The 20,566-nt window shown below is 39.5% G+C and overlaps 1 protein-coding gene across 3 annotated transcripts; it reads left to right on the top strand.

The window, feature by feature from the left end:
* Positions 1 to 103: 103 nt before the first annotated feature.
* On the top strand, positions 104 to 20,051 carry PHF10 (PHD finger protein 10). Of its 3 annotated transcripts, none has more exons than XM_075495822.1 (12): positions 104 to 1,126; positions 3,925 to 4,031; positions 4,597 to 4,727; positions 5,530 to 5,607; positions 7,033 to 7,166; positions 7,281 to 7,430; positions 8,628 to 8,737; positions 10,293 to 10,446; positions 12,911 to 13,066; positions 17,842 to 17,950; positions 18,235 to 18,423; positions 19,912 to 20,051. In XM_075495822.1, exons 1-12 carry the CDS (start codon positions 494 to 496, stop codon positions 19,995 to 19,997), a joined length of 2,037 nt encoding a protein of 678 aa, XP_075351937.1. In that variant the 5' UTR covers positions 104 to 493; the 3' UTR covers positions 19,998 to 20,051. The 3 variants fall into 3 exon arrangements, with proteins under 3 accessions (XP_075351937.1, XP_075351936.1, XP_075351938.1); XM_075495821.1 differs by having other exon boundaries at positions 382 to 1,126; positions 5,524 to 5,607; XM_075495823.1 differs by lacking the exon at positions 12,911 to 13,066 and having other exon boundaries at positions 387 to 1,126; positions 5,524 to 5,607.
* Positions 20,052 to 20,566: the final 515 nt, after the last annotated feature.

Raw genomic sequence — 20,566 nt, 5'->3', positions numbered from 1 at the left:
AGGGGGGTGGTGGTGCTTCTGAAGGGCCCTTGGCCTGCTCGGCTCTGAGCCGGTTTGGAGCCGCGTAGGGGCAAAGCCCGAGGTCCGGGGAGCAGCGCGGGGGGCGGGTGGGCGAGCCCCCGTAGCGGGGCGAGCCCCCGGGGGCGGCGGCCGGGGCTCCCGCGGGGGAGCGGCTTTGCGCTTTGTTCGCCGGCGCGGCGGCCGTGCGCGGCCATGGAGCCCGGCTGCGCGCGTGCGAGCGGGCGGGCGTGCGCGCCGCCCCGGCGCCGGCGGGACGAGGGTCTTTCCTGCCGGGGAGGGCCACGCTCCGCCTTCGCCCGGCCGCAACGGCGGGAGCGGGACGCGGCGCCGCCCGGCGCGCAGCTGGCTCGGCGCTTCCGCGCAGCGGCGGGGCCGGCTTCAAGCGCCCTCCTCGCAGGGGCGAGCGAGCGCGCTCGTGCCGGCTCCTCCGAGTGCGCCCCCCGCCCCCCGTACCCCCCTCCTGCGGGGGCTGATGGTTCACAAACGTAGCTCGTCCCCGGCTGACGTTCCCGGAGACGGGAGCCTGGCGGCGGAGCAGCCCAGCCCTGCTGGGTGCCAGCTCCCGCGCCGGTCAGCGGCGGCGGCGGCGCTCGGCGCTACCCGCCGCGGGGCGATGCTGCCCCTCCGCCCCGCGCTCCTGCCCAAGCGCTACCGCGGCGGCTCGGCTCCGCGCTCGCGGCCAGGCCGCGCGGCCGCCCGAGCAGCGGCGGCAGCAGCAGCAGGAGGAGGAGGAGGAGGAGGGCGCGGCAGCGGCGACGGCGGCGGGGCCCCGGCGCCGGGCCCGCGCGGCGGCGTTGGCGGCGGCGGGGCGGGCCGGGTGCCGGTCCGGCGGCGCGGGCCGGGGTCGCCGCGGGCTGCCCGGAGGGGGGCGGAGCAGGAGCTGCGCGAGCCGCCGCGCTCGTGCGCGAGCTGGCCGGTAGGGGCCGTTGCCACCCCCCGCAGGGGGAGGGGGGGCGGAGCCGGGCGCGGCGCGAGGCCGGGTCGCGCGGCGGCGGCGCTTCTCCTCGCCCAGCCGGCGGCGGCCCCCGCGGCGGTCATGGCGGCCGTCCTGTCCCCGCGCCTCTGCGACAGCGACCCGGCCACGCCCGGCGCCCAGTCCTCGAAGGTGAGAGCGGGCGGCGGCCGCGGGGCTGCGGGCCCGGCGCGGCGGCCTGGGGCTGCGGCGCAACAGCCGCCTCGGCGGGAGGCCTCGCCCGGCCCCCCCGCGTGGGCGCCGTGACCCTCCCCGGGCTCGCCTCACGCCTCCAGGGGAGCCGGGCGGCGGCGGGCAGCCTCTCGGCGGGGGGTTGGCGCCCTCCCGCGCCCCGGGCCGAACTTCGGGGGCGGGTCCGGGGCTGGGGGGGCGAGGCCCCGCTGGGTGCCCGGGGGCCGTCCTCCCTCCTAAAAGTCCTTACGCGCCTCCCCGGGCGCGGCGCGGCAGCGCGTTCCGCGCCGCGGCAGCGCCCCAGCGTCGCACCCAGCAAAGTTTGGGTCTAGTCGCAGGCTCTTCTGCCTAGGCCTGCTAGATGGTACCCGCTCTTCCCGGGCGCTGCTTGGGCTGGCGGCACCAAGTACTTGCTGCTGTTCCCGCACCCACGCTCGGATGCAGATTGGCAGTTACTTTTTGAAAGACGTCTTGGTAATTCAGGCTTTCCGATTACATAATAAAGGATCGTTACGGAGATCTTATAATTGATAGACGTACCAGGAATTCGTAATGTAACCTTATTTCGTAAGGACTAACAGGCGTTTTACAGAAACAGGCGTTTTCAAGGGAAGACGGGGCTTTTTTTGGCAATGTTTGACGTTCCATGTAAAGAAAGCCACGAGACTGCCCCTGATTTTTATTTTCGCTCCAGTAACAGTGGTTGAACTAGAGTGTGACTTAGATCACGATGCAAATGTTTTCGCTTTTTCTGCAAAGTCCTCGGCGTCAAACTGACTCGTTTCCTAGGGTGTTTTAGCCTGTGAGCCTGTGTGATTGAGTTTGCTGAAGTTTTCAGCAAGTAAGAAAGCCAAGACAGAAACAGGGGACATTCGTCTCTCCTGTGGTATGGGTGCTCATATTTTTTAACGGTACCGGATTTAATAAAAGAAAACTTCAAAGCAAAAGGAGAAACTGATGCACAGCACTTCCTCTTAACTGGCAGGTTAAGATCTATCTTTTAAAAATGTTTTGAAGTCTCGTGGTAGCTTTGGCATAGCAAAGCATGGCTTTGGCCCTGTTCATGTTTTTGTCTAATAGTTGAAAAGGTTTGGAGTGCATTAATGTTTCATGTGGGAAGTAGGGATGAACTGCTGATGAGACATAGCTGTGTCACAAAATACCCTAGTGTGATATTGTTTTGATTGGGGACTGCTACTTGGTTTGTCTAATTAAGTTTATACAGGGTATTCTCAGCAGTACTAGGAAACAGTATTATTAGTAGTACTAGTGGAGGTGCGACTTACCTGATTCTTTAAGCATAGCTGCATTAAGAAAGCACAGTTTCTTTACATTTTGCTTTTAAGTTTTTGTTCTTATTGTACGAAAGGTACTCTTACTAATCCACAAGAAAGAAAAAAAAATTGTAAAGAATTGTGAAAAACATGAAATAAACCAAAAATACAGGAGACAAATGATTTTTCCCTCTGGCCTGTCTTGATTATAGAACTGTGAAATGTTACATAACAAAAGCAATTTATTCTCATTTGCTGGAATCTTTTTAAATGACATTTCAAGTGATATGATGTGTAAAACATACTAGAATGGAAGACATTAGCTAAGGTAGACCTAATAATTGTTCTTGGCGTTATTTAATACGTAAGTGTAATTGTGGGCTTGATCCACTTATTTCTGGCAGGTTAATTCTTCTTTCTTAAACTTTTCACAAAAGTTATGAAACACTATTCTTTCATACCACGCCACTTCAGAGTTTCGGTTACTTAAAGAGCTGTCTTGTTCTTGCCTCTGCTGCTGGTGACAATAGGTGATTCGCTTGAACACTTCTACCTTCCGTTTCTCAACTGTAATCATGCAAGTGTGATCACTAAACGCTTTGAGAGTTGTTGATGATGAGCACTAGGTAGGAGTTGTGTAGCATTACTAGACAGCAAAGCACAAGAAGACCAATGGAATCATTGGTCTGCTAGATCTTACAGAACTCTCTTACATTTTTTTTTTCTTCACCCGTTATTCCCTTTCTTTATAGAGATCTCATGAAATCTGAATAGTGACACTTGTAAGTTAACTTCTAAATGTTCCCTTGTAATAGCTTTGTTCTGAAGATGAAATTTATCTTCTGTATCTGTTGCAATACAACTTCAGTTTTTCTCTTCTCTCCCCCACCCTCCCCGACACATCTTTGCTACTTGCTGTAATCATATCTTTTTGTAAACTGTATACCATTCCTTTTATTTTAGCTGTATGTCCATAAACTCGTGTGTTGCTTTTGGTAATATTTCCCTTGATTTTATAAGCATCAGCTCTCAGCAAAGGCTTGGTGTTTTTGCTCTGCCCTTGCTGTTGCTTTTGAGGGCTAGCCTGATTAAGTCAATTAGTCTTGCCCCTGACTGTCACCAGTGAGAGAAGTTTGCTGGGTCTACAGCTGTCTGGCCATGCTGATGCCATAGGTAGTTTACATCAAGAACGATGAACTTGGTGGTCAGAGCCACAGCTCTGTCTATTCAGTGCTCTACTTAGGCAACAGGTGAGAAACTACCCAATTCTCCTTCTGTGCCACTATGTGTCATGCAGCTAGTTTGTAGCAAAGGATAATTTGCTATGTAAACTGTCCTATGAGTTGTTTGTAAAGAATGTTATTAAATAGCTCAGTAGTTCAGGTATATTTAAACTGTGGATTGCCTTGCAATATTTTTTGATGTTTTACATTATCTGCTGAGTACTCTTAATTTTTTAAATATTTATTTTCATTTTCATTTCAGGATGACACAGAAGAAAATTCCAATGACGGCAGCCAGCCATCCAAAAGACGACGTATGGGCTCAGGGGACAGTTCTCGGAGCTGTGAAACTTCTAGTCAGGACCTTGGGTAATACTATTTTTTACAATTCCCACTTTTTTATTGCTAGTCTTATTGTATAGTTCTATATGCTTAGGTATTAGCTCTTCTTTCTTTGCTTGTATATTCTTCATATATCTTTCTGAATGGAGGCAATGTCCTATGAGTAGCTAGCTGTCTTTTTCTCCCAGCATATTTTAAGACATTGCATTTTAAAACGACACAAAATGTGCTGCATCTAATTTCCAATCCAGAAGCACAGCTTACATGTTTTTAAAATATTACATATTTTTTGAGTGAATTTTGACACTGTAGTACCTGCTTTTCCTGGCCTCCTATCCACTGTCATGGATATCCCTTTCTGCATGTTCTGTCCCTCAGCATATTGATAAATTCTGGTTTGGAGAAATACATGTGAAGTGGGGTGTAACAAAGTGACTTTGGAATGGGTTAATAGGATGCAGTGTTCTAAAGTGCTTGTCCGACATCATAGATGTTGTTCATGACATATAAATAGGAATTATTGCATTTCTAGAAATGTAAGTATCCCTCTTAAGGATTCTTTGATTTGTTCTAACATTGTTCTTATACTTAGATACAGCTATTTTCCTGCTGAAAACTTGATAGAATACAAGTGGCCACCAGATGAAACAGGAGAATACTATATGCTTCAGGAGCAAGTCAGTGAATATTTGGGTGTGACTTCCTTTAAAAGAAAATATCCAGGTATTTATTTTTAAATACTTTTTCTTCTAAAAATCTTGGTCTTCATACAGTTTGGATGTAATCTGTGTCTTTCTGACTATAGCATGAGCCAATTGATTAAAAAAAGATCGTGGCAAAAGCAGATCTGAATTATGTATGTTGTACTTCTTATTTTTGTTACTGGCATATTGAAAACTTATCCTATGGTTTTCAAAGTAATTTAAGACTTTGATATTGCCACTGAAAAATCTGTAAACAAGTTGGATTTGGGGGTTAGATCAGCAAGTACCTTTTGAAAACTGACCTCAATTTTATTTTTAAGTATTTTGTTGGTGATTTCTTACTATATGGCTATATCTCTATATTCTGCTCCTGAATTGTGGCAACAGTTCTACACTGTGGGACAATTTTAGAAAATGAATTGGGGAGGTTCTAGGATTTGAGCCTTCATTATTCAGAATTGCCAAATCTCGTTCTTCTGTCATAGAATTTATTTTTAAAAGGCATATTAAAAGAAAGAAAGAATGTACCTTTGGTGCTTGATAGTGTTTTCTGCATCTGAGCTCATATGTCAGGTTTCTTCAGTATTTCTGTAAATACATAACTACGGGCAGGGTACTTGGAAAAATTGACGTGTCCCTACAGTGTATATTAAATTTTAAATTAATTTATAAAATTATCGTGTTTGTAGGAATAGTAGTATAATACAGACTCTCACTGCTTGGAAATAAAATTGTCAAAATACTTTTACACTGTTTATGGGGGAGGTTGGGTAACGGTGCACATTTTTATTGCTGTTTTTTTGTTTTCTTTGGAGATTTAGAAAGACGAGATCTATCTCACAAGGAGAAACTCTACCTCAGAGAACTAAATGTTATCACAGAGACTCAGTGCACACTAGGTAAGAAAACAATTGTTAGATTCCTTGTTACAGTATTGAAAATATGACACACTGAAAATGTGATTCAGTTTGGTAGAGAATTGCATCACTCTCAACTGAAAACGTAAATTCTGAAATTCTTATTAATTTGTGTAAATTGTCCGTGAGGTATCGGTATTCCAGATTTATTATACAAAAAATAAATTTTGGATCTATTCTAATTACTTAGCAAAATCCTTTCTATGTTGTAAATTAACTTTTAGAACCTTTTTCTCCTTCTAGAACAGAGAACACCATAATTTTTCAAATTAAAAAGTACATCAGTCTTGTTTTGCTGTGTTAGTTGGAACTCAGGAAACATTAGTATATCTTATATGATTCAGCTTATATGTTAGATGTTAGAAGGTTGTGTATTAAAGCACTTTCATGTACTTGAAATGAAATGTTGTCATTGATGTGGCTTATATTGAAAGAGCTTGAGGTATCTTTTTCTTCCTCTGCTAATACATGTGACTTGAAGCATGTTAGAGATTAAATGATGCCTGTCGCATTTTTTTTCTGTATATCATGGGCTTGTGCAAATGTAATGTCATTTTATATACTAACAGTCTTTGGTATACCACCTTTATTTCTCACCTGCCAGCTCTCTTGATTTTTTTTTTTTAAACTTAAGTATGCAAGAGAGAACAATATCTAATTTTTATCAATAGAAGCAAAATGCGATATTCTGCCTCATAGATCCAGTAGACATGTGCGCTGAGTTAGCTATCCCTATTTTTTAAGGTTATATTTATAATCAGTGGTAGTAACATAAGTCAACCTCCATTCTGTTGTCAATGTTTGGAGATTAGCTGTGTTGGAACCTTTAAAGGAGGAGTTCTGCATTGTAGCTGCAAAGTGAGGCATTCTGACTTCTGAACTTCAAATGCTTTAATTGGGAGTCAGGACTCTGTGTGCAGTTTGCTGCTCTGAATTGCCCTCGCAGTAATTCTTCCTTGACTTGTATAGAGAGGTTATGTAAACCTCATAATTTCAGTTAAGGTTCTGCAAGTTAGTGAAACTAACACTTCACCAATACTGGAAACTGAAACTAGCAGTTCACCAGATCTTGCTTAGAACAAAGGTTCTGCCTTACAGGGGAGTTTAGTAGGTGACTGAGTCAATGTGAAGGGGTCTGTAGCTGTAAGCAAGAAAAGAAGTGAGCCTTGCCTCGTTGGGTAGAGGCAAACTCCTAATCAGCCTTGAAAGCTAAATGGTACAAGTTCATTCCTACTTGAGAGAGAGAGAGAGAGAGAGAGAGAGAGAGAGAGAGAGAGAGAAAGAAGTGTTGTGCACAGCAGGTTGTTGTCTTTAGCTGCTCAAAATCTTGAGTTGGTCATTGTGGGATATAAATAACCTACAGTTAGTTTTGCCAGATAGCATCATTATTGCTTTTATCTATTTTAGGTCTAACAGCTTTGCGTAGTGATGAAGTAATTGATCTTATGATTAAAGAATACCCTGCCAAACATGCTGAGTATTCTGTTATACTGCAAGAGAAAGAACGTCAGCGAATAACAGATCATTATAAAGAGTACTCTGTAAGTAACTAGCATATAAATGAACCAGATCTGTAACATGTGGTGTATAAGAAAAGACTGTTCTTGAACTGATATTGAAATGTATGTGAATTAATAAAATTGGTTTTATTGCAGCAAATGCAGCAGCAGAACACACAGAAGGTAGAAGCCAGTAAAGTTCCAGAGTATATTAAAAAAGCTGCCAAGAAAGCTGCAGAATTCAACAGCAATTTAAACCGAGAGCGGATGGAAGAAAGAAGAGCCTATTTTGATTTACAGACACATGTAGGCAGATTTAAATTTCTTATCAATGTCAACAGGTAGCTCCTTGCTTGTTTTAGTAAAGTTGATTTTGGTACCATTTTAACTATTTTATTATCAAGGGTTTTGATTAGTCTTGTTTCAGTCATGTAGGGACTTAAACGGTTGTGCTGTTAAATGGGTAACACTGCTAAAAATAATCTCAAATATATTTAATGTGAAAACTTTTTTTTTAACTTGAAAATACTTGTCTCAGGAAGCTTTAAAAATTTCAGTGTTACTTTGTTGTCATGTCTTTAATCTGCTGGTAGTAGCATAAAACTAAGAGGGATGTTTAGGTTACTAAGAAGCTTCTGTTGCTATTGTATCTATTCATATAAATGGCTAATTCTTTTTTGGAACACCTGCAAAATTTTACCTGAACGATAACTAGGGTAAAAAAGTAAAGCATTTATCCTCTAAAAGAGTGCTGCCTGTCAATGTTATGCCCTTGTTTTTGTTAGGTGTTGTATTATTTTTGTATTAGATATATTTCATGCTTCTGTGCCTGATTTAAAAAAAAAATTAGCTGGCATTTTGAAGCAGGACTACTCTGCTTGTGTAAAGAAAGTAAAGCAAAAATTTTCTCTATGTAAATTATTGCATGTCAGTCTATTATGGAAAGTTTACATTTTTCTGGTATTGACCCATGTTAGAGACAAGATAGTGGATAATTAGTTTTATTTCTTTCTAAGGGAAAGAAAACTTCTTTGTAAGCTTCTCCTTTCCATATATTCGTATTATTAATGGGATTTTTTTATAGTACAGTCTGGTTTCAGAATTAGGTGAAAGTGTTCTTGCTACCCTCTACTAATAGGGACCAACAATGATAATTCATGCTAAAGATGCCAGTCACAAAAGTTAATATTTACTGTTTCAATTGTTAGATTTTTATTTTTAAATTATTTTACATTACATAAGACTACTGTTAGCAGTAGTCTTACTATGAATATTCATTCAGTTCACTAGATACTTAGTGATTGGACTTAATCCCTAATCCTGTTTTGGGAGTGAGATCTCTTACCGTTTTAATGAATTGGATTTCCCATGAGAGAAGTCAGGTGGCTGTTTCAACTCAGTAAAACTGGCTAGTTAAAAAATATTTGGGGGGTAGATGGTGAGGAAGGCTCAAAAGTTTGTATGTGAAACAAAAACGTCATTGTTTTGTATTAAACAATACAGATTATCCAGGTGCCTCAAGGAAAATACAAAATCTTACCTACAGAGAGGACAAAGGTTAGTCCTTATCCAGTGGCTCTCATACCCGGCCAGTTCCAGGAGTACTACAAAAGGTATTTTAAAAGCATCCTAACTGCTGATTCTGTTGCACTGATGTATTTGCTCTACATCTAGCAGATGGAAAATGTTTCAGTGTATTTACTGTAAGGTTTTGAATTAATTTTATGTTTGAGACCCTTGCTAGTTCAATAGATGCATAGCATGACAGCTTTTGTCAGCAAAACAGTACTGGCTGCAAGAGTACTGTCTCCGCTGATGTATTGCAGTGCCCGAGATTTGGCCTGCTCAGCTATTTACTGTAGTAAAAGGAGACATTGATTTCACTCCTGCCACCCTCATGTGTTTACTTATCATCTGCCTCTGCATGTGTGCTAAGGTTAATGTTGCTATATCAAAATGTAATTCTGGCTTGTGATCACATGTTTTCCGTGTGACAGTCTTACTGTCCTTTTTTAAACTTTTAGAAAGTTCTTAATTTAAAAAAAAAAATTGATTGGTCTTGTGGGCTAAGTTTAATGTTGGATTTGTGAGTGAGAGAGAAAGGTATCGCTAGTTGGATCTTTATGTTTCATGAAAAATGTGTACTTGACTGTCTACACAAATTTAAGACTTTACCAGTGGTATGCTCCTATTTGACAAATACATACTGATTTGAAAATTGTTGCTTAAGTCTTACCATCTGTACAACAGAGATGGTACTCATCCTATTCATGCATGGTTTTCTTTAGAGAAGCTCTTTATCTGCATATACCTTGCTCGTTACGGTGTGTGTGCATACAGCCGACCCCAAATCTGCATGTTGCAGGACATTCTTGAAGGACTTCAATTTTATTAAATTACTTGAATTAAAAATACTAGATAGCCTGTTTATTTTGCACTTTTAAGCTGCAAGGGAAACTGCTTATTCTTCTTAATGAAGGACACAACCTTTCAAAATATGCATAAAAATAATATCCTACTCCTTACAATGCTTGTCCTTAATAGTAAGAGGACTTTCACTTTTTTCTTGGTATTTAAGGTTAAAAAACCAAAAGGGTGGATTACACATGTTAAGCTGTATCTGGCTATAAGCAATGTGATTAGATCTTCACATTTTTCTGAAATTATATTTTTACATGCATTTTTTGTTCTCCTTCAATAATCAAGGAACTCTGACATATAGCTATATTCTTTATTTCGCTTTGGACCCTAGCTGTTGGTGTGCCCTGCATTAGAATTGTTGTGCACATGCTACGTGGGCACTGTACATTTATAAACAAAGTGTATATAGTCTGTTGGGCATAGTAACGTGGATTAGTTAAAAATATTTTGGGCTTCCATGACCTCTTATGTTTATGTAGGTTTGGAACATTGCAAATAATACTACTCCTGTGTTCCACAAATATCTGCTATACAAAGAAGACAAGTACTAGATGGTTTCACATTTGGGAGGAGAAATTAGTATGTTTCCTATGTTTTCAGAACTGCATGCTTTTATGTGCCTTCCTGAAAAAAAGGGAGCTTTTCTTACTCTTTCTCATTGAACTCCTTGTATGCTGTGTGACTTAATATTTATGCATAAAGTACACAGTAATTAATTTAATTAATTTATTTATTTTTTAACTTTAGATACTCTCCAGATGAACTTCGTTACTTGCCATTAAACACAGCTCTTTATGAACCTCCTCTGGATCCAGAGCTGCCTGCGTTAGACAGTGATGGAGATTCAGATGATGCAGAGGAAGGGCGAGGTGATGAAAAACGGAAACCCAAAGGCAATTCGGTGAGACAAATTGAAAGTATTCTTCAACAAAAAAATCCTTTCCCTTCGCTTTTGTTAGTTTCGGTAGTTTCTTAGTAGAGTCTTTAACATTTGCAAAAAGAAGGAGAATCATAAACTAAAAGTGTGTTCCCTTTTTTTAGTACTTCTCTTTATTTTATAACATTGCTCTCCAGCTTTCTGTTTTGATCCATTTTTAAAGTAAATCAAATAAATATTTGAAATTTCAGGCCCTTTCTTCCTTCTTTTTAAAGAAATCTTGAAGAATCTTCCCAGCTGCAGCTCTTCATTATGCCCTTTTCCCCAAGGGGAAGTTGCTAGCATTTATGAGGGGAATGAACATTGTAGTTCAGGTCACAGCGTATTTTGCTATTTAAGTCCCACAGAGTTTGTCACTAAAGCAAAAGTATTGATAGCCTGATAACTTTTTCTTCTTGTGACATAGAAGCAGGAAGTATTCAATACAGAAACAGTTACTTTATTCCAATTTAAAGGGAAGGCAAAAAGCACTTGTTTTTTGCTTTACAATACATCTTTAAAAAGATGTTTATGTTCTATTTATGCAAATGTAAAATTAACTGTTACTGGAAGTTAAGGGAAACTTCCACATACCTATCTTGATAGTGTTTTAAGTGTTCAGGAGCAGCCGAGCTTCAGATGAGCTGTCTGAGTACGACTGAACCACTGGTGTATTGGTGTAGTTAGTGTGTTGGTGACAACGACTTTCCAGAAGTTTAACCCTAATTTTAAGAGAAATAGAATGTAAAATCACAGGTGCATTTAACAGTTTCTAGTTCAATTGACGAACATGTTAGCTGATGGGTATATATAATGCTAAATTTTGCCATGTAAACGTTTATTTTGTTTGAATATTCATAAGCTACTCCTAACCGAAGAAGAAAAGAGGGGGTCATGCTTGTAGGCTAACAAGGGAGAGACAGCTGTTAATACACCCTTTCTGCTGGCATTTTTGGAGAACAAGAAATCATATAAACTTAGAATGCTAAATATCAACTCAAAATTTTGGTTTAATCACAGTCCAGCTTTTTTACAGTTGGTCTTTAATCATTTCTTCCCAGTTCCCTTTTCCACTGACTTCCATTCCCCTTAATGGTAAAGAAAAGTAAGTGGACCGAGCGGACCATCCTTTCATTTTTCACAGAAGTTCAGAAGTCTTTTTGGTGACAGAATGCAGAAAGGAAAATGTCCTCTTGTTGGAAAAGTGTAGGGAAAATTTAAAATGAGATTCCTGTGAAGTGGGTTTGGCTATGGGAGCAGAGGTTCTTTGCTAGTCATTGGGGCATATTGTTCGGGAAAAATATCTGTTGAACACAAAGGTGGGCAGTTCTCAGGCCTCTTTTCCTGAGTTTTGGGCTACCTACCATTTGTCAGATCTCCCTGGTGAGTCCTACTCCTAGGTGAGTCCTAAAATATGCTTTATGCTTTTTCCTTTTTCACCCTCCCCATTGTTGGAGTCAGGTAGCAATTTTCCTGTTCTGTAGTGTTTTAATGGGCCTGTCCTAAATAACCCTTCCCCTAAAATAATGGTGAAACCTACCATTTCTTGTTGCCACATAGTTTGCTTTGCTTTTGTGTTACACTTCTCCCTCTGCACTGTGTCTGTTTTGTCTGTTTTGATTTTAGGCTCTGGGGCACAGGCTGATTACTATTATGTTTGTACAGAGTGCCGTTTACTGTAGGGCACCACTGTTATTTGGCCTTTCGGTTTTTATTGTAATAAATATGTTTAATCGTATTGCTTTCTTCTGGAGCTTTTTGGAGGCCTTTAGTAACGCTTTTCTGAAAAAAATCTTGTGCTGCTGCTCTTAATTATGCTTACATTGATCTCTCACCCTCTTTGAACCTCTTCCCCTCTTTCTTGCCTCCTCATTCCTCAAAAAAAATGCTTTAACTGCAGCATAAATTCTGTTGTTTGGTTCTGCATTAAATATTGAAATGTGTTTTGCCTTTGATGGCATTCTTCTGCTGCAATTCAAATGAAATATTTAGATTGCTCCTGGTGAAAATAGTAGATGAGGGTGGCAGAAAAAACCTTCACATGTTTAATTCAAGGCAATGCTATTTGGTAGTACACTTCAAATGCATGGCAAGGGCACTTTTAACTTTTTGCTGGCCCTTTACTTTGTAAACGGCATCTTGCGTATAGTGGATTTCTTGCTGACTTTTAAAGGAAAACGGTTCAAAGAATTACACTGTTGTGCTCCCCATTCTGATATCAAAATCAAATGGAAACCATGACTGCTATTGCTGATGCCAGTCTCTTAGCATGAGAAATAATAGATAATGAAGGTTATGAGCAAAGGTGTTCTAGATTGTGATGTACCCTATGCTTTTGCAGAAGGAAAGATGTATCCTTCTTTTACCTTAGTTGGCTCTAAGGGGCATAGGAAAGACTTGTCTGTCTATCCAAAAAATAAAAAATATAGCTATGGTATTTTTATTATAGGACAATTCGTCTGGCAATGTATCTGAAGGTGATTGCGCCACAGACAACCAGGAGGATTCTTTTCAGGGAAGACAAAAAACAAGAGACAAAAGTGCTACTCCAAGAAAAGATGGTTCCAAACGTTCTGTATTATCCAAATCAGTTCCTGGGTACAAGGTAGAAGAAAAAAGCCCCTGACTGAACTTCTTTACTGACCAGCCTCTCCCTGAGATATTTGGGTTTTTTCAATAATATGGAACTTCTGCTTGCTGTACTTCACTAGCTGCTCTCCTGTTGTGTGCTCCATCTGCTTCCTTACTTCCTTTTTGCTTTTATTTCATGTGGGGCTTTCCTTTACCCTAGCTATACAGTGGCCTCTGTTAACTTCTCAGATTCCCAGGCAGTAACATCAGAAAAATCCATTGTGTATTTATCATTGGAACTCTACATCTTTCTGGCTGCCTTAACATAGCAGTCAGAATTACTTGCCAGTTCAAAACTAGCATTCAGTATCCATTATGTTTTTTTCTACTATTTAGTGTGGCAGCATACCAAGAGATCAGTGCTGTAAAGTGCAGCTGTGTGGCTGAACATATTGTTATGATGTTCGTTTTAAATGCAGTCTTTCATCCTGAGATGTTATGATCTATAGGATGGAAGGCAAGAAGCTTACTACAGTTGTATAGGCAACACTATGTAACCACTTTAACAGTGTATGGAAAATAGCTTTTTATGTAGTTCATACTATGTAGAAACGTTTGTGGGCAATATGCTTTTATCCAAGCTAAACACTTGGTGAGGATGTTAAGACATTTCAGCTGGCAAGCAGTGATTGCCAAACCTAAGACCCAAATTATCAGTATTACTGTATAATAATTTCAAAAATTAAGATAAAAATAAGATTAAGATAAAAATACATTTCAGAAGAAATGGGAATTGACATGCATTATTTATGTGTTATTATTCTGCATACTAAGAGAGGATCTGAATATAATGTAACACTTTTAAAGCACACTATTGCCTAGTCCTGTTCCACTGAAAGGAACGAGAATTTTCCATTGACTCACGTGGGAGCAGGAATAGGCCTATAAAGAGGGAAAACACTACATTGTGATAGGGTTTAGCATTTAGCAATCAGGAATGCTTGTTAAGAGAGGTTATGGAAAAAGGAACATTTTTGTCAGTGACAAGATTGTGCATATTAAGAAACTGTCTCAGCAAAAGTGAGCTGTTGATGGCTTGCATTTTATATTCGTCAGTATTTACTATCTGTATTTACCAAGTTAATAGTAAATAAACTATAGCTTACGTTAAGAAGCTAATTTCCAGCAAGAATTGGACAGCTTTGATAAATTTTCTCTACATACAGTATCTGTACAAGTTTATAACAGATAGCAAGCTCCAGCTGTGTTTTCTCTTTTCAGGAACTTACTAAGAAATATGCAAACTATGGAGATTTAGACTGTGGTACCATATGTATATTTTTTTATATGTAACTTTGCAAATTGTTGTAGACACAGAATACATACCAATATTCCCATGAACATGAAATCCAGAGATGGAGCTTGAAATTTTTTTTTAGCTTTGTTTAACTTGACATTAGCGATTGTGTGCCACTGGTTTGCAGAAGCTGCGCTTAGCTGTGAGATGCCTGAGTGATTAGTCCAATCTACTTAATGGCCTCATGAATGCATAGAGAGAGGGCTGATGGAGCAGAACTTTTTGCAAAGTTCTGAACTTCTAATTGCAGAAGAATAATGGTAGTCTACAGCATTGCATTTTGACAATGGATTCCTGTAGCGATTACTTACTGGTTCAAAATCACCGATTGTGTTAGTAACAAGGCATTACTGTAAACTTACAGTGCCTCATCTTTGCAATGTCAGTGTACCCTGCCTGCATCAGCCATCAGGCTGTTGATAAATCAAAGGCAGTGATGTTGTGTTGAGAGGGTTAGAGGATTGGCTTTCTTGTTTGTGGGAATGTTTAAAAAGCTTTCAGTAAACACAATTACATGAGCTGTTTTAACTGGTAAGACAGAAAGATTCTTGTTTGTTTGTCTATAAAAACTCCAGATAATGATATACCATATGTGCCTAAATGTTAAGGCACTTCAAGCTGAAGGCTTAACTGATTTAAAATGTTGTCCCTGTGAATTCTAAATCTTTGTAATACTTGTGTTCTGTATTGTTCTCTAATATTTGACTATTTTTGTAGGACAGTAATCTTTTGGTTACATGTAGTTAAAACTGAAGGATAATTGCTATGGCATCAACATGCAAATGTATAGTTATAGCCACATTATGAGTATTACAGGATTCACGCATTTCCACTGAGTTATTTTTGAGTAAAAGAAATGATGTATTTTATATGGAGCCATTTTTATTGTCAGTTCTTTAACAAAGAACGGTTAGCATGTGTTTTACATTTTGTCATGTTACAAGTAGTGAGTCTTTGTTGCTGCACGACTGGCTACTACAATTGCACACACAGGGTACTGTTAAAAGTACAGGTGATTTTTTGCACATAAAACTGAAATGTATTGAGAAACTATATTTTACAACACTTCTGTTTCGGGTCACTGTATATGAAAATGGAACGCTTTATATTCAGAATAGGACCTTATAAAAATGGTGTAGTTGGAATGCCTACTTTGAGAGCTGCAGCACAGCAGTGTGGAATTGAAAACTTACAGAGCAGGCAGTCGTCATTTTGACCCTGCATTCATTTTCTCTCCCTTCCTCATCCCAATAAGATGAGGACGTAGAAAGCAAAATTTACTCTAATTAGAGGGGATATTGTGACTTCCCATTTGGATTTGATAGACTTTTTTCATAGTGTTTCTAAAAGCCATTTATGGTGGTAGAACTTGAACTGATTTGAAATGTGAATAGTCTTGCCTTTTTTTTTTTTTTCATTTTTGTAAAAACACTTCCATACTGTTGGAATTTTATTATTAATAGGCTGTGATTCTCCCCCCCATCCCCCCAACATGCACGATTTCTAATGAACACAATTTAGTGAAGTAAGAATAGATGGAAGTTAATAAATGCATCTATATCAGTGTCTAACTTTAGAATTATGTGTATCAGAGTGTTAACTGCACATACCCTAACGCAGGTACAGTGACCGAAAAGCAGCTCACTTTAGTTTTGCTGGAGCACAAGGGAGTATGCTGCTGTACGTTAAAGGCAGTAAAACACAAATCCGTAACAAACTAGAAGTCTGATTAGAAAAGTGCACTTGCTATTCTAGAAAGGCTTGGTTTACGTAGAAATAGACAAAAACACAATTAAAAAAAATTAGAATGTAGCCTAAACAACAGAAGGGTAAATGCTGCAACACTGATGAGGTTTAAGCATGTGCCACTTTTGTTGGGAGGAGCAGGGTATAAAGGTATACATGTAGGACATAGAATAGTTAACAGTAAAAGAGTTTATGTGCATTTTTGCTTCCATTATATTTATTATTTTGTAGAGACGTTTGTGAATGTTAGACCTCTTTTATTGTTTTATTATATTTATGTATCAAACAGGTTGACTCTGCTTTTTTAAAATAAATAAGCAAAAAAAGTCTGTATGAATGCCTCTGTCATCTTTTGAAGGAAGTTACCTGTAAACATCTGGTATGGTGTTTTGCTTTCTTAAATGAAACTCTTTAGACCAGACAATTTGAAGCAGACTGTAGCCATGTTTTAACTTAAAAAGCAGATTGAAAACTTAGGAAAACTTAAAGCAATGCGTCCTGACTAATTAAAAATGAGTCAAGATACTAATTATCTTGCTAGGTGCTAGAAGAAACTGGCTGGGGAAATAGACACAAAGATAAGTTGTATTGCAAAAGGTCTCGGTAATTTTTATATATATCTATATATAGTTCTGTTTTCACTTTTATTTATTTTAAAATTAAACTTTATTCTTTTCCCCACATGTAGTTGGTAGTTGACTGGGACTCTTCTTGCTTGCTGACAAGCCGTTCAGTTCCTTAGAAAACAGGATATGCCTTGAACTCCCTCTACTAGCTGCGTCTTTGCAGCAACATTTTTTTAAAACTCTGGCACTAGTCGATTTAACATCAGTGAGTACTATATTAATTTTAAACCGCATTTCTCACTAATTTCATTAGGCAGCGGTCAAAGCTCAACAATAGAACTACCGAAATGTTTCTGAAATTTGTAATGCCTTACTTCTTCCTTGGTTCTCATCAGGATAAAACTCCGTTGGTGTATCTCTTGGGTTGGGACACAGAATACATAAACAAAATGTTACTTGTTGTAACAGCCTGCTATTTCTCTCTTACCTTTTAAATGGATCTCAGGGACCCAAATACATGCCAGATGATCACTTAGAGAGATGATGAATGTAAAACTGCAGTTAAATGTTTCTTACAGTGATTATGACTGGATACAAGAAAGAATGGTAAAACAGATAGCCATGTACAGCATAGCTAACCAGGTATTTTAAAACTAAAGATACAGAAATCAAGTTTATTGCTTTCGTAATTAATTTTCTATATTTAGGGACAAATGTCATGCAAATGGAAAATTGTATTTAATTTCTTCCATAAACAGGAGATCTGCATGGAGACTCATAAAGAAGTATTCTATATTGGAAAAAAATACTGAAATTTTTAATGCTATGTCACATTTAATTTACATTGAGGGGAGTATTAGCTGATGAATTCATAGGAAGAAGCGAGTACATGCTTTGGCTCCAATTTTATTTCCATATAAAAAAATGTTGGTACGCTACGCATACCAAATGCAAAATTTTATGTTGTTAATCTACGATTTGTTCTAATGCCACTGCTTGTCAGTTATTGTCATATGTTTTAAGGTTCACACATCATAACAGATAGTCCATTAATTTTAAGAGTTAAGGAGTTGTGACATTTCCTTTTTAAACCTGTAAATTCTTCTGGAATGAATTTATAGCCCTCTTCTACCCTTCCAGCCAAAGGTCATTCCAAATGCTATATGTGGAATTTGTCTGAAGGGTAAGGAGTCCAACAAGAAAGGAAAAGCTGAAGCTCTTATACATTGCTCCCAGTGTGACAACAGTGGTAAGTATCTGCATACGCTAAGCGGATTCCTAAGGGAGTTCGTTTGACAGATCTTTTTGTGGAAATATTTAGCGTACTACACTTGTGTACCAACAGTTCAGTTGCCTTTTCTGTCCTTCACTGAGACTCCATCTCTATTTAATGTTACATGTGCTAGCCCATTCAGTGGGCTGCGGGATCTCACCAGGAGGTGAGCTAAGCTTCAGCTTCTGTAAAAGCAAACAGTCTAACTAATTTTAAATTTCATTTCAGACATAAAAGTAATAATATTGGTTTTAATCTAGGCCACCCTTCTTGCCTTGATATGACCCCGGAGCTTGTTGCTATGATTAAGACTTATCCTTGGCAATGTATGGAGTGTAAAACATGCATTATATGCGGGCAGCCTCACCATGAAGAAGAAATGATGTTCTGTGATGTATGTGACCGTGGTTATCACACTTTTTGTGTGGGGCTTGACGCTATCCCTTCAGGTAATGAAGTAAGAGTTAATTGTTCCCTTCCCACCTTCTCTGAGTCCTGGGCTTTCTCTGTCAGAATTAATATATGCATTGCTTTTGAAAGAATAGTTTAAAACAAGTGTGAAGGGGAGTAGTAAGCAATACTGTAGGAAAGCATTCACACTGTAGGACCCAATTTTTTTAATAAGCTTTATTTCTGTGTATTTGGTTGTGCACAGTTTAACCTGGCAATTCCTGTATAGGAAATATAATTGGCTTTTGCAACAGAATCCGAACAGACTCACTCAGAACTAGGTGGGTTTTTTTTTTTCCCATATCCACAGAACACTGAGAATAATTACCTGTTTTCATAAAAGAAACCTGTAAAGAGGCTGTATTGCTGCATATTGCTGGAGTATAGCTTTCACATTAATAAAGTGTTTGTGCTATTATTTCAGTTTCTAAATTAAAAAGAATGCTCAACTTAATATTTGTAAACACCATTTAAAACACCTTCCTTCCCATTTTTTTTCTTAAACATCAAAGCTGGAAGTGAAGTACCTAGGTGTCAGGCAGCCTGTACTTTAAATTACCTGGTCACTCGTATCACCTGGCCGACACAAGGCAGTGTAAAGAAAGCTTCAGACATATAACTAACTGGTAGGACTGTTGCTTTTCATGTAATACTAAATCCATGGTAAGTTAGTTCATGAATAAGTATTCAGTGGTTGCAAGTTCTGCAGTGACAGTATTCCCTGTAACTACAGTACTTCAAATATACTGTATGTTCCTGTTTTGGGAAGCACTGGCACTGGCTGTCACTTTAGTAGAGGTTCTGTGGCTCATTTAAGTTTCAGGCTGACCTAGGAGTCTAAACAAAATAGGTTATATGCCTACAAAATGATAAAATTACCAAAGCAGCCTTTATGATTCCAGCTGTTCTCATATAAACAGTTAAATGCTTCTGCTCTTTGCTCAACCCTTTATTGTTCCCTCAGTAAATGAGTTTTAGTACAAGGTCTGGTGAAGAACCCCTGCCAGCAGTTTAATCTGTGCTGCCTGACTGCACCGAGATAACTGACGCTGGTTTGGGGAATGGGAGCCTGTACCTGTGGCAGAAGAGCAACATTCCCCAACTGCCATTCGTTTTTGCTCTGAGTAACTGCCCATAACCTCAAACTGTGGTCATTCATGTGAAAATATAACTCGCAAACTCAAACACAGTTTGTTAAGTTCTTTCCTAATAACCACCTCCTTAGCGGTGCTGGCACTTCTTGCGGTCTGTAAAGATTAGTGTAGCCAGCTGTTACATGTAATGAGCCGCAATGGAGGGTGAATTTTATATGCTGCTTTCTATACCTTTTAGAAAAGATACTCACATTTTAAAGAAAAGCATTGGTTGTTTACATTAAAGGAAGTACTGCAAAGAGATGAGCACCTATTAGAATGGTGAAAGGTGCGTAACTAGATGAGTGAGTAACAAAGGTAGTTTCCCAATAATTGATAACTTTCTTTTCTTAGGTCGCTGGATTTGTGATTGTTGTCAGAAAGACCCTCCCGTACCCAGAAGAGGAGGAAGAAGGGGGAAAAACAGCAAGGAGGGCTAAAAAAAACCCAAAAAACTTGCTGTCCAAAACTTAACTGCACAAATTAAAGTGATACTTTGGTGCTATTTAACCAACCACTCTAGGAGGAACAATACCACTTTTTTTTTTTCTTTTTACCAAATAAACTTTTAATTTTGGCTATATAATGATTTTTTTTTGTGATACAACTGACTAATCATGTCCTGTCAGATGTCTAGATAGAGAGAGACAAACCAAATTCCCACTTAAAAAGAGAAGGTTTTCACTAATGAAATTTAAATTGTACACGCACCGTTTGTATAACATTATAGTAACGTACTTGTTTATTTCAGTGCACTCATCAGTAAGCTCTGTGAAAAGAAAATTACAGAGCAATTTAAATATACACTGTTTGCATAGCAACTGGTTATTTTGAAAGACTCAACCAAAGCAAAAAAATACTCCTGGAAAAACTAACTTTCAAGGAAGAGTGGGCATGACCTGACCTTCTTAGAGTGTACTGCAAACTCCTTTCAGCAGAAATTTTCTTTGCAAGCTAATGACTTATTCATAAAGATGAGCTAAAAAAATCAAATCACAAAAAGCTATAA

Source organism: Mycteria americana, chromosome 3, assembly GCF_035582795.1.
Source record: "Mycteria americana isolate JAX WOST 10 ecotype Jacksonville Zoo and Gardens chromosome 3, USCA_MyAme_1.0, whole genome shotgun sequence".
Taxonomy (NCBI): Eukaryota; Metazoa; Chordata; class Aves; order Ciconiiformes; family Ciconiidae; genus Mycteria; species Mycteria americana.
Note: the sequence above shows the minus strand (reverse complement) of the source record. Positions and strands in the feature narration are given on the sequence as shown.

Excerpts from the sequence above, each read along its gene's own strand:
- PHF10 (XM_075495821.1), top strand. The coding sequence starts at position 494 with ATGGTTCACAAACGTAGCTCGTCCCCGGCTGACGTTCCCGGAGACGGG. Across the intron at positions 1,127-3,924 it reads CCGGCGCCCAGTCCTCGAAG|GATGACACAGAAGAAAATTC; the intron begins GTGAGAGCGGGC and ends TTTTCATTTCAG. Across the intron at positions 7,167-7,280 it reads ATCATTATAAAGAGTACTCT|CAAATGCAGCAGCAGAACAC; the intron begins GTAAGTAACTAG and ends GTTTTATTGCAG.